Source organism: Hyla sarda, chromosome 3, assembly GCF_029499605.1.
Source record: "Hyla sarda isolate aHylSar1 chromosome 3, aHylSar1.hap1, whole genome shotgun sequence".
Classification (NCBI taxonomy): domain Eukaryota; kingdom Metazoa; phylum Chordata; class Amphibia; order Anura; family Hylidae; genus Hyla; species Hyla sarda.
Window position 1 is genome coordinate 263992435 of NC_079191.1, and position 12461 is coordinate 264004895.

The 12461-nt window shown below is 39.0% G+C and overlaps 1 protein-coding gene across 1 annotated transcript in view; it reads left to right on the forward strand.

The window, feature by feature from the left end:
• ENPP1 (ectonucleotide pyrophosphatase/phosphodiesterase 1) overlaps nucleotides 1-12461 on the forward strand; it is a 149839-nt gene that overhangs the window by 54708 nt on the left and 82670 nt on the right. Inside the window, exons 4-7 of the mRNA XM_056566561.1 lie at nucleotides 932-1057; nucleotides 4972-5032; nucleotides 7662-7759; nucleotides 10692-10771. Of these exons, the coding sequence (XP_056422536.1) occupies nucleotides 932-1057; nucleotides 4972-5032; nucleotides 7662-7759; nucleotides 10692-10771 (365 nt within the window). The remainder of the gene's footprint in view (nucleotides 1-931; nucleotides 1058-4971; nucleotides 5033-7661; nucleotides 7760-10691; nucleotides 10772-12461) is intronic.

Here is a 12461-nt window from a genome sequence, read left to right on the forward strand (position 1 = left end):
TAGGTTTTTTTTCTGATCATTTTGTGAAAACTGCCACTGTAGTTTTTGAGCAAAAGCCAGAAGTGTATTCAAAAGGAATGGGAAATATAAAGGAAGGACTTACACTTCTCCTTTCTATTGGATCCACTTCTGATTTTGGTTCAGAAACTGCAGTGGCCGTTTTCCAAAAAGAAGCCAGAAATAACCCTGTGTGGAAACCTAGCCTTTATGAGGCACATTTTTCTCCAGGGTACTTTGTCCTAAGCATGCTGTTTAAAACACCAGTCCTTATATGTTCTTTCCTATGTTTAAAAATGTTTGTTTAGTTATTAGATCTAGCATCTGCCCTCTTCCAAACTGGTTGACGGTCAGGGCTTGGTGCTCTATGCCGAGCCCTGACTGTCAGCCTGGAAAGGGGTGATGAGATGAAAGGAGAATCCTGCTAGCCCAAGCCTTTTCATGGTTTGGTACCACCACTCTGATTGTTCACCGGTATTGAATAAAGCTAATTTTCAACATTTTGAGCCCTAAGGCACTGAAAATAAAGGTATGCTTATGAATTTTACTCTTACTGCTTCCTGATACTGTCAGTGCATTGGAAAGCTGGACAGCAGCTGACAGATTCTCTCTTAAAGGGGGTTTCCACTTAATACCCTCTTTATTCTTCACAGCTTTTAACTGCAAGTACCTGCATCCACTACATTTTCCTTTTGATTTCCATGGGAGCTGTGTAATACCTTATTCATAGATAAAATTGGCTTCCAATGCCCTCAATTAGAAGAGCTGACTGTTGTTGTAGTAAAATAGGAAGGTCCTATAATTGTGAATATATAGCAAAATACTCTACAGTATCAAACCATTTGCAAATATATAAAGAGCAAGGGATCTGTTATTCTAGTCGGTAGTATTCACTATAAACAATATCCCTGTATTGATGCTTCCTTATATGCAGCGAACATCTGGACATGTGACAAATTAAGATGTGGAGAGAAAAGACTTCCCAGCAGCCTATGCTCTTGTTCTGATGACTGTAAGGATGCCAAGGACTGCTGTGTGAATTATGATGCTGTTTGCAGAGGTGAGGTTTATATATATATATATATATATATATTTTGTTTCTCTTTTGCTAACATATACAACAGAATCAATATTTTATCCCTCCACCCACCTCCCCTATCTTGCCCTGTTGTGGTTCTATGGTTGTAATCCTGTCTGCAGTTCCACATATTGTAGTAATCCTGCCGACTTCCCCATTTATTATTCCATGTCTATAACATGTCCTCATTCACATCTGGAGAATCTATCTATGTATAAATACTTTTTTGGCTCTGGGAATTTAACCACAGTTATTGTATACTAATAAATTAATTATTTGCAAGTTTTGGTATAATGTATTGTATAATGTATTTTTTTGTGTTAGAGGGTTTTCATAATAAAAACCATTAATTTATTGAGGGCGAATTTTTGGACAGCAAATACCTCTTAGTGTACCAGTCCTCAACAAAAACTTTTTATATAATGTAGATAATACCATTATATGTATATTTGTAATAAAAAAATAGTATATTGGCTAAAAAATGGGTATATTGTTGGGTGACAAATTGCTGTCTCTGCAGCTATTGTCTGTGTGTATCTGTGAGTAGTCCAAATACAAGAAGTGACGGCAGGCCGAGCAAGGCTCTGTGCATCCTCCTGGCTTGTCAATAATCCTCATGTGTGAGTCGGGGAATGTCACAAAGCCTCAGTGTACAGAGCCCTGCTTGTCCTCGGTGTACAGAGCCCTGCTTGTCTTCGGTGCACACAGCCCTGCTTGTCCTCGGTGCACACAGCCCTGCTTGTCCTCGGTGCACACAGCCCTGCTTGTCCTCGGTGCACAGAGCCCTGCTTGTCCTCGGTGCACAGAGCCCTGCTTGTCCTCGGTGCACAGAGCCCTGCTTGTCCTCGGTGCACAGAGCCCTGCTTGTCCTCGGTGCACAGAGCCCTGCTTGTCCTCGGTGCACAGAGCCTTGCTTGTCCTCGGTGCACAGAGCCCTGTTTGTGCACCCCCACTTCCTGTATTTGTGCTTCTCAGAGACACACAGACAATAGCTGCAGGGACAAAAATAAGTTTTTGTTGACGACAGGTAAACTTTAACCTATTTAAAAAAGTCCTTCTGTACTGGTAAGGAACAAGATAATAGAAGGTTGAATATATGTGGGTGCTCAATATACTATCAAGGAAAATCAAAAATTTAAACGTTAAAATAAAGGGGTTATTCCGGCCAAAGACATCTTATCTTATCCCTTATACACAGGATGAGGGATAAGATGTCTGATCGGGGGACGGGGGGGGGTTTGAGTGGCAGAATTCTATGCCGCGCTGCTGCTCCAGTTAAGGCAGTCATGCCCCCTCCCAAAGACATGAGTGGAGGGGGCGTGGCATCACGAGGGGAGTATGAAACATGAAAAAGGCTTTCTTATTACATCCATATATGATTTACTCTAAAACACTGTACCATTTAGGAATAATATCAGTAGTTAACAAAACCATTTGAGAACAGGGCTGAGTCACCAGGGCACTTTTCGTTGCCTTCTCCCTCCCCTGCCAGGCAAAGGAAGCTGGATCAGGAACAGAAAACCTTCACTAATGGACACTAGAAACTACAAGAATGCTCAGGCACCAAGGAAATGGCTGAGCAGGCTTAAATATGGGCTGCAGAGCTGTGTTAAGAAAGGGTACAGATTTTGGCTATGCACACTGTACCTTTTGAATCAAAGCAGGAGTCAGTGCATGCCCTAGTAGCAAGGCTAGGAATTGCAAGAGATAGCAGGAGCATGGTTCCAGTCAGGAATTTTGAGTGGGGCACGTTACAGGACCCAGCGGGAGTGGTAAGCGACAGTACTTGGAAATCTACCGCCACAAAGTGCTATCAAAGAGCTAGAGTTTGAATAGCCTAGAAGTCTCCACGTTGCAACAGCTGTCAGTTATCCGATCCACAGTCAGCTCAGGACTTGTGACTACATTATGCCAGTGTTAAGTCAGCCAAAATAACCTCCTTCTGCCTTGAAACCTCAAATGAGATAATTTTACAGGGTACTGAAGTCCACCCACTTTGTGTACACATTTGTTTGCCAGTTTATAAACTATCTTTAACACTGCTCGGTCTGTCTTGTACACTGGCGTCCGAAACTGTACAAAATATTCCATGAGTGTTATAACTAGTTATTTGTATAAATTTAAAACAGTTTTTACTTATTTTTTATTATAATTTTTGTTATAATGTGTACATGTCCATTTTAATGTTATTGCACTGGGCAGCTGATGCCGTGGGCTGGTAGGCTGGTTGCTAAATATAGATTTTTCGGGAAAATATTGTGCAGGAATATTAACACTTGACTTACGTGTCAATGGGTCCATTAAGGGTACAATAATTACTCAAGTTACAATGGCCTCATGTTACAATATTTTAACATAAAATGGTAATTTCTCAACCATTGTAGCCTGAAACCAAACTCAACATACAGTGCCATAAACAGTCTAGATCAGAGAGGCTGGACATCGAACCAATCATCATAGTGGGCATTTTAGTGGTAAAACCCACTGTATTGTTTAAATGCATGCACTCATCTAGAAGCACCTCCCTACAGTATAGCTAAATGTAGAAAAGAAGCAGCACTCCAAACACCAAAATCGGGAAAAGGATCAAGTGTGTGTTCACCCATCTGGTTGCAGCAATGTTTCCGCCCAACTATTGAACCTTTTTCAAGCATGTACAGTATAGCTTGGTACTGCACTATTCTTTACCTGTGCTACTCCTTTGGACATCAGGTGAGAGCGGCTCCACTTTGTATCTGGGGTACACTGTGCATACTGTAAAAGACCATGAAGAAGCACCTGGCCATTATGTATAGATTGATTTATAGATTCTAGCACCTATTTATAGCTTTTATATGCAAGGACTTTCTTTATCTGTATTTAGTTATGTCAGTTTTCTTTAACAATAATTTATTTTTGTTTCCAAAGGCTTCAGAAAGTCAACTTTTTATGTTATGGTCTCAAGATGCAATGGTCATTCTGGAACCAATTCCAGGAGTATTCCAGGAAAAAACTTTTTTATATATATCAACTGGCTTTCTGTCTCGGGAAACGCCCAGTTTAGAAGAGGTTTGCTATGGGGATTTGCTTCTAAACCGGGGGGTTTCCCAAGACAGGTGTCATCAGAGAGGACTTAGACAGAAAAGAACAACCTTAACTTCAGAAGCTCAGAAGTACTGAAAGGATTAAGATTTTTTAATAGAAGTAATTTACAAATCTGTTTAACTTTCTGGAGCCAGTTGAGATATATTTATATATATATGTTTTTTCCTGGAATACCCCTTTAATATTGTTAGTCGAGGGACCACTGTATATGGTAGACTTTTGTGAGGACTCAGATTTTGATCTTGGAACCCTGCTAGAACATGGGAACAAGTCTGTTGTGACAGATGGCTGCAACAGAAGCATAAGAGATTTACTTACAAGAATATTCCACATTTATCTCATTTGTCTAGGTCAGATGAAGCACATTCTTGGGCCTGCAAGTCAACCAGAGAGGAAAAATGAGGAAACACTTTGTACATCATAGCATATTCACATGACACAGGGCACTGTCCTTGTATACATCATCGGCTTTAATGATGTTGGTAAATTTAAGGAAGGTTCATAAAATAAATTCTTACTGCATTGCATGAGAAACCCCAAACCAGTGGCCTATTTAGCCTGAAAGTATTGCAAGTCATTTAGCAGAAATGGCCATTTCAGATGTGGGGAAGTTTACACACAGCTTTTTGTGGCAATTTTTTTATTTAGCCACAGCAAGAAATAGGAATGGGAAGTATAAAGGAAGGACTTATATTCCTTGTTTCTGTATCTTGTGTGTTTGTGTGTAAAACCACCTTTTGAGTTTTTCTTTTTTTCCTTTTGGCGGTTTTCTAAAGGACCTATGACCATAATTGAGTAATTTATTCTTCTAGGAAACAAGAGCTGGGTAGAAGAAAAATGTGAGACTATCCAAACACCACTCTGTCCAGCTGGGTGAGTTAGTTGCTACAACTATGTAAGACATGCAATTTGTGTGAGGGTTTTTTTTTGGGCCAAAAATAGATATATCAATCATGACATAAAACTGTAACATTGTGTAGGTCCCACTTCTGCCACCAATACAGCTGTTCCATCAAGACATGGACTCCAGAATATCTGAAGGTGTCCTGTGGTATTTGATACGAGTGATGTGCGGCATTGCCCATATTCGAATTTGCGATATTTCGTGAACATATAGATGAATATTCGTCCTATATTTGCAAATTTTGCATATTCGTTATATTCACATATGTGTATTTACATCATTCTAATTGGCCCACAAGTGAAAAGAAGGAATATGCGAATATTCACATATGCAAATATACGCATATGCGAATGTGCTGAAAAAAGTGAATATTCATAATTTCTAATATATAGCGAATATATTCACAATATTCACGAATTTGCGATATTCACGATAAAAATTTGAAATGCGAATATTCGCGCCTAACACTATTTGATGCCAAGACATTAACAACAGATTTTTTTAAGAACTACTGGGTCGGTTCTCAAAGAATTAGGCTTATGTTTGTTTGTTTTGTTTTTTGTTTTAAAGGAAAATTCCCCAATAACTCAATCAGGTAAAGATAAAGGGGAGATTTATCAAATATTGTGAAGAGGAAAAGTTGACCTGTTGTCCATAGCAACCAATCAGACTTTTCTAGAGGCCTTTTCAAAAATGAAAGAAGTAAACTGATTGGTTGCCATGTGCAACAGGTCAACTTTTTCTCTGCACATGATTTGATAAATCTCCCTAATAGGGTATTTGGAGGCCAAGTCAACAGTGTGTGCTACGATAGCTATATTGTGGGCAAGACAGATGGCCCAACTTTCACATCCCCACATGCATCAATGAGCCTTGGGTGCTCATGATCCAGTCACAAGTTGTGCTTCCTTATAAAAGAACATCCCCGAAGACCAGGCATTTTAGAGATGCTACCAAACAGAGTAGGCATTTTAGTGGTCCTTAACCTGTGTCAGGACTAGTTGCTCCTTTGGACACTGGGGGAGGGCGGCTCCATTTTACATCTCTGATACACTGTGCATACTGTACAAGACAACGAAGAAGCCCCTATCCACTGTATAAAGTGAGCCTTAAATTAAGACACGTCAACTTAGACTTTAATAAACCCTTAAATTTATCACCTATTCACCAGGGACCCCCAATGATCTTATGGTGGATTTTGTACCAAAAATACAATTCTTATATATTTGTCCACAGGAGTATGCATAAAATACAATTTTATATGTTGCTGGAGTAAAAAAAAAAAGAAAATGAAAATTATACATTTCTACCTCAGGCCCCATCTCCCGTTGCAGCACCAAGAAACAGGATCTGCCTACTTTGCAAATTATTGGTTGAAGCTGTGTTCTGTCAGTGATTGGTTCAGTGGGCAGGTGCTGCTCCAACATTTAATCTCTGAAGTAGGGTGAAAAGAGGAGCAATGGGGACCGGAAAAAGCTTCAGGGGAACTGAGTAATTAATTAATTTTTTTTTCTTTAATTTTTAACCTAGCAACAAATCCTTTTTCTAGACTTAATTACCCTTTTAAACAATTGGACTGTACTCTTTTAGTGAAACCAGCTATCTATTTTTGTGTTTTGTTTTTTGATTTTAATACTTTTGCCAAATAGAAGCATATTATGGAAAAATATATTTTTTTCTCTTCATTCTGAGAGGTGTAACTTTCCCCCAAAAAATTGCAAAAAAATGAAATAAAAAAACAAAACACCAAATCTGCAATTTTTCGGCTTTTATTTGATAAGGTTTTGGATGCAGATTAGCTTGAAGAGAGCTGTATATGTGTATCTTTATTTCAATCATTGTATACAGTATTTTATGCTAGCTTATTTAGCATAAATAAAACCCGGAGGGGTACTCCGGTGGAATTTAATTTTTTTTTTTTTTCAAAATCAAATGGTGCCAAAAAGTTCAACAGATTTATAAATTACTTCAATATGAAAATTTTAATCCTTCCAGTACTTTTCAGTTGCGGTATGCTGCAGAGGAAGTTGTATAGTTATTTTCTGTCTGACCACAGTGCTTTCTGCTGACGCCTCTGTCCATATCAGGAACTGTTCAGAGCAAAAACCAATTCCCATAGCAAACCTCTCCTGCTATGGACAGAGGAGTCAGCACAGAGCACTGTGGTCAGAAAGAAAAGAAATTCAAAAAGAAAAGAACTTCCTCTGGAGTATACAGCAGCTGATAAGTACTGGAAGGATTAAGATTTTTATTTACAAGTATTTTACAAATCTGTTTAACTTTCTGGCACCAGTTGATTGAAAAATAAAAACAAAATTGTTTTCCACCTGAGTACCCCTTTTAAATGTTGCTTCATGCAGCAACTTTGCCCCCCCCCTTGATTTGGCAGAATCTGCAAAAAAAATCTGCAAAAAAAAAAAGATATAAACAGAGCATAATTCAATTCAAAGGAGATGCGCTGCAGTAACCGGCACAATGAATAAACTATTGTTTAAAACATATTAGTATTATTTATCATGTAATATATTCTCATTTGTTATTTTTAATAATCATTTATAAATCATTTTTAATTACTATTATTTAAATGTATTTTTTTAGGTTTTCTCAGCCTCCAGTCATCTTATTTTCATTGGACGGCTTTAGAGCTGAGTATTTGCAAACATGGGGTGGTCTTCTTCCTGTCATCAGCAAGTTAAGTGAGTACTCTGTTACCAGCAAGAATAAGTAGAAACCATCAAAAAAAGATTCCTTGTTTCATACTGTAGGTGGCATTTTTGATGATGTCCGTATTTAGAGATGAGCGAACTTACAGTAAATTTGATTAGTCACGAACTTCTCCACTCGGCAGTTGATGACTTATCATGCGTAAATTAGTTCAGCCTTCAGGTGCTCCGGTGGGCTGTAAAAGGTAGATACATTCCTAGGAAAGAGTCTCCTAGAACTGTATCCACCTTTTCCAGCCCAACGGAGCACCTGAAAGCTGAACTCATTTATGCAGGAAAAGTCATCAACTGCCGAGCCGAGAAGTTTGTGATGAATCGAATTTACTGTAAGTTCGCTCATTTCTATCCGTATTCTATTGTTTAGCGATGGGACCCAGTCAGTACTCTGGGACTTGTTGTTTGTCAGGATTACAGTCCTATTTACCACACTTTTTAGTCCCTGCAAAAAAAAAAAAAAGCAAAAAAAAACTATATGTTCTTGTAAATATACTAATAAGACTAAGGTAAAGAAGCTATAGTGCAGAATTGGCTTTTAGTAGAAAATGATGGAAAGGTTATTGCATATCCCTTATGCTTACCTGTTTTAGCTGATGTGGCAGATAATAGATTGGCTCCATCTTGGTTTCAAATTCCTTTTCTGAAGTGATTCTGTAATGCAGTCTACATTTCCAATGAATCCTCTGGCTTTGGATGGGGTGTTTGATCACTTCAGCCAGTTGAATTTAGGTGCGGTCACACTGCAGTTTTGATGCATTATGTTGATCAATGTGCCTTTTTTAGAGAAATATTACCATGAGGCGAAAGTGATTTGACCTATAATCACAATTGAGGTGTTTTATGATGATATGAAGTCTTATGGCTTGGTTCACATGTTGTTGTATTTTTACAGCATATTTCACACATTTACTGCATAGCTGTTTCTGCTGCGATTTTCTAAAATTGTAGTAAATATTACCTGTTTTTACCATGATTTGCACAATTGCAATAAAGTATCACCAATTTATCCACAATGTTGGGAAATCCCTAGAAAAGTTGACACAAAAGTGTAAACACAGCCCTGGGAATTGTATTTTTAGATATCCTGACCCCACAGAGATAGTGGAAGAAGTTGGAAGGGGAGGGATCTGTGAGCTAGTAGGAGGGGGTCTGGTAGATGCTATCATCCTGTAGTTCACAGGAAGTCAGCTGACCAAAAGTGACATCCTGTTCTGACACAGTAATTACTGTAATTTTCTGTGGGTCAGACTTGTGATCACATGACCAAGTAACAATATTAAAACGCATAGATGCAACTCCACTAAAATAAAGCAAATGACCCTGTATGTGTATTGATGGTAAGTGTGTGTATTATATGAGCAAATAACACAAAAAGAGAGTGCTTCTTTAAGTCTAATAAAATCAATGGATCTCTCCATAGTGCACTCTGTGGCCAGAGTGTGCAAGCATAAGTTAGTTGTCTGATTCCTAACATGTCTGTATGCCTCATTGATGTAGAAATTGACAGTCTAGCTATGTCTTTTTCAGGTTAATGTCATTAGACTGGGATTTCCCTTTTTTAGTAAAAAATTTATGATTTTTTTATTTTTTTTTGCCAAAAACGTTGCAGACAGATTTTTTTTTCTTACCCTTTTGTGGCATTTTTAGGCTAAGGGTTAATTTTCAAAAATGTCAGCATGTTGAGGATTGGAGGGGAAAAAAATCCACATAAAATGCCATGTGTTTTTTTGCATTTTTTTTCCCCCATCAATTCTTTAGTAAAATCGCCAACAAAATCGGCCTATGCTAAAACCCACTTGTTAGAAAAAAAAAAGATAAAAATCTACAGAAACTGTGTGGTGTCCCGGTACCACATCCTATACGCTACCTGTATATAGGTCCCCATAGCCAGAGTCCCTAGGACGTCGGGGTCCTTCTTATTTAGTCCGCCCCTTTTCACCTCTCATCTAGGAATTAGTAGATCTAGCAGTTTTTTCAGGATTTATATAAATATAATTGTACAAATGTATATAATTGGTTAATTACCTGTACGCTGCGTAGCAGGACCTGCGGGTCACGTGATCAGGTAAACTCTATGGTTTTTGCTTAAGGACCTTTGGCGGTCCCTATGACGTATTGCACCTATCATTCCTTGTAAGGGTGAGTGACAGATATTCGGACCAATAGAAACGGCCCTGTCCCTGCCCATATAAGGGAGCGGCGGCCATTGCTCACTCTCTTTTCCTTGTGGGCTGTTGTGAGAGAAGGATCTGCGCTGCTGTCATCAGTGAGTTAGGCCTGAGCCTTGCGGCGATTGCTGACCATTACGAAACCGTGAGTGTATCAATCCCTAAGCACTCTGCAAGATCACCGGACCTTATCTATCCCCTAAATCCGGACGGATCTTCGCAAATAACCCTAAATTCAGAGACTTATAGCAAAAGTCAAGGTCCGCAACAACGGTCAGTCACTGAAGTGTATAGAGACTGTATTAATGAGACAGTTACTGTTCATTGGATTTTTCGCAACCCTTTGAGTAAAGTTTATTCAAGTTCAGCTACCTTGTGGACCGTCAGTTATTATTTGCATGCACCTATCGTTACTGGGAAGGGCAGCGATAGGCCGGAGAATTACCTCAGCATCTTAGCCCTCAGCCTGGCCTCACAAACTATAGGGTTAACCTTAACCCCTGATATACTAAAGCAAAACCCTGACTACACTACCCCTAACCCAGAGGCCTACCACAACTGCATCTTGGGAGTGAAAAATAAGGAGGCAGTTTATTTTTGGCAGTCTTTTTTACGTTAAAAAACAAAACAAACAAAAAACTAAACAAAAGCCAGGAAAAAGAAGAAAACAATGCAGTTATTGGTGATTTTAGTTTTTTCTTGTGTTTTTCTGACTTGCTGTGCTTTGCTTACCTTTTAAGAGCAATGCGGAACATATACACGATCTTTACGGCCAGTGTATCCATCAAAAACCTTTCCCAACCATTACAGTATTGTAACAGTAAGTAATTTGTCTTTTCTCTTTTTAGAGCTTTTGGTTTAATGTGTTGTTTGTTTAGGCCAACATCACCAATGTGTATATATACTACTAAAGGTTTATCTTCTGATTTTAACCAGTCTAGACCAAAGCCCCCAGATTCTTTTTATTTGCCATATGATTGTAAAACATCCCAGCCTATAAGCTTCTATTTTCACCACTTATGCAGAGCCCACATGGTACAGAATGGCTGTAGGTTTTACTTGCCAATTTGACAAAAGTAAATTCCAGAGGATAAGAGCCTGTGCACACTGAGGAAATTCAGCAGGATATTGGCGCTTATTTTGAGAGTAACTTTACCACAGAAATGTTCTTTGAAAAATAAAGTCCCATTGACTATTGTGCCTTTCCAAACATATTCCTCCTTTTACGCATTAGAAGTGCTGCCAATGAACTTCCAACATGGGAACTGACCAGCACAATCTCATTGAAAACAATGGGAGGCTGATGCAAGATGATTTCGCTTAGAATTTCCTCTGCTTGGAAATTCTAAGCAGAATGTCCATAGTGTACATGTGCCATTACAGTAACAATACAGAAAAAAGGGTTGTGGGAGCTCAACATGGATCAAGAAAATATCCCAACAGAGGATACTGTGTTTACCCTGTGTGTCAAATACTTTATACCTAAAACAATACTATACAGTGGTTGAGAATAGAAAAGGAATAAAGGAAAGCATATACGTAGAATAGGTCAGATATGGTCTAAAATTATTTATTGGTTAATAATTATGCTACAGTGTCCTCTGCAGGGCCCTTGCATTGGACATAACATAGACAATTTAAATAAAAGCAATAATAATGGCATTAATAAAAAATCATGAACTTGATTAAATAGCAAACTAGTTCATGTTCCCCAAAAGGTAAGCATACCTGCAGTCCTCTCCACATACAAGATATATGGCGGTGAGCTGGTTCTCTTTATATTGACTTTTTTTTGCCAAAATGTAAGCAATTACTTAAAGTATTAGCAATGCCTCTGATGGATCGCGCTGTAGATACACTTTCATATCGCGCTGTAGTGTAATTATGTTAGTCAATATGCAGCGCTGTAAGTACACTCTTTTTGTCCCACACTATAGTGTGATTGTGCTATAAGTTAATAGGTGGATATTAAGTAGCAGAGTTTACTAGAGATGTCGTGACAGTGTGTCTGATGGTCCGTCTCTGATGTTGATGGCTCGGGCGGTGCAGAGTTGCAAGTCTATTGCTGAGAACAACCGGTATATAGCAGGTTTAGTGTGCTTTGCAGCGCTGTGGCCCCCCTGTTTGTAACCCACTCTACCCTGGCGGCACAGGGCTAGTTTGAATATAAGACACAAGTGGGGTGGGGATTGGTACAAAGTACCTCTTACCCGTGGTGCCAATGAAAGGTGCTCCTTCTTTCAATCTGGAGGATCGATTTCCTGGATGAATCTCACGTTGTTACTCAGCAAAGTAAATTAGGTTCTGGGAAGAGCGCGCTCCGCTGGTGGGATGATGTTCTCCAAAGTTTACAGTGTTGCAGTAAGGGGGAATAGTGATTCAAGCTTGCCTGTATTGGGGTGTTTGCGATAATAGGGTGGCCGGCTAGACACATTTCGGGGAGTCAGGTCCCCTTTTACTGAGCTGATGGCTCCAGTAGTATAAATGAAATGCCCGGGAAAACCATGGCA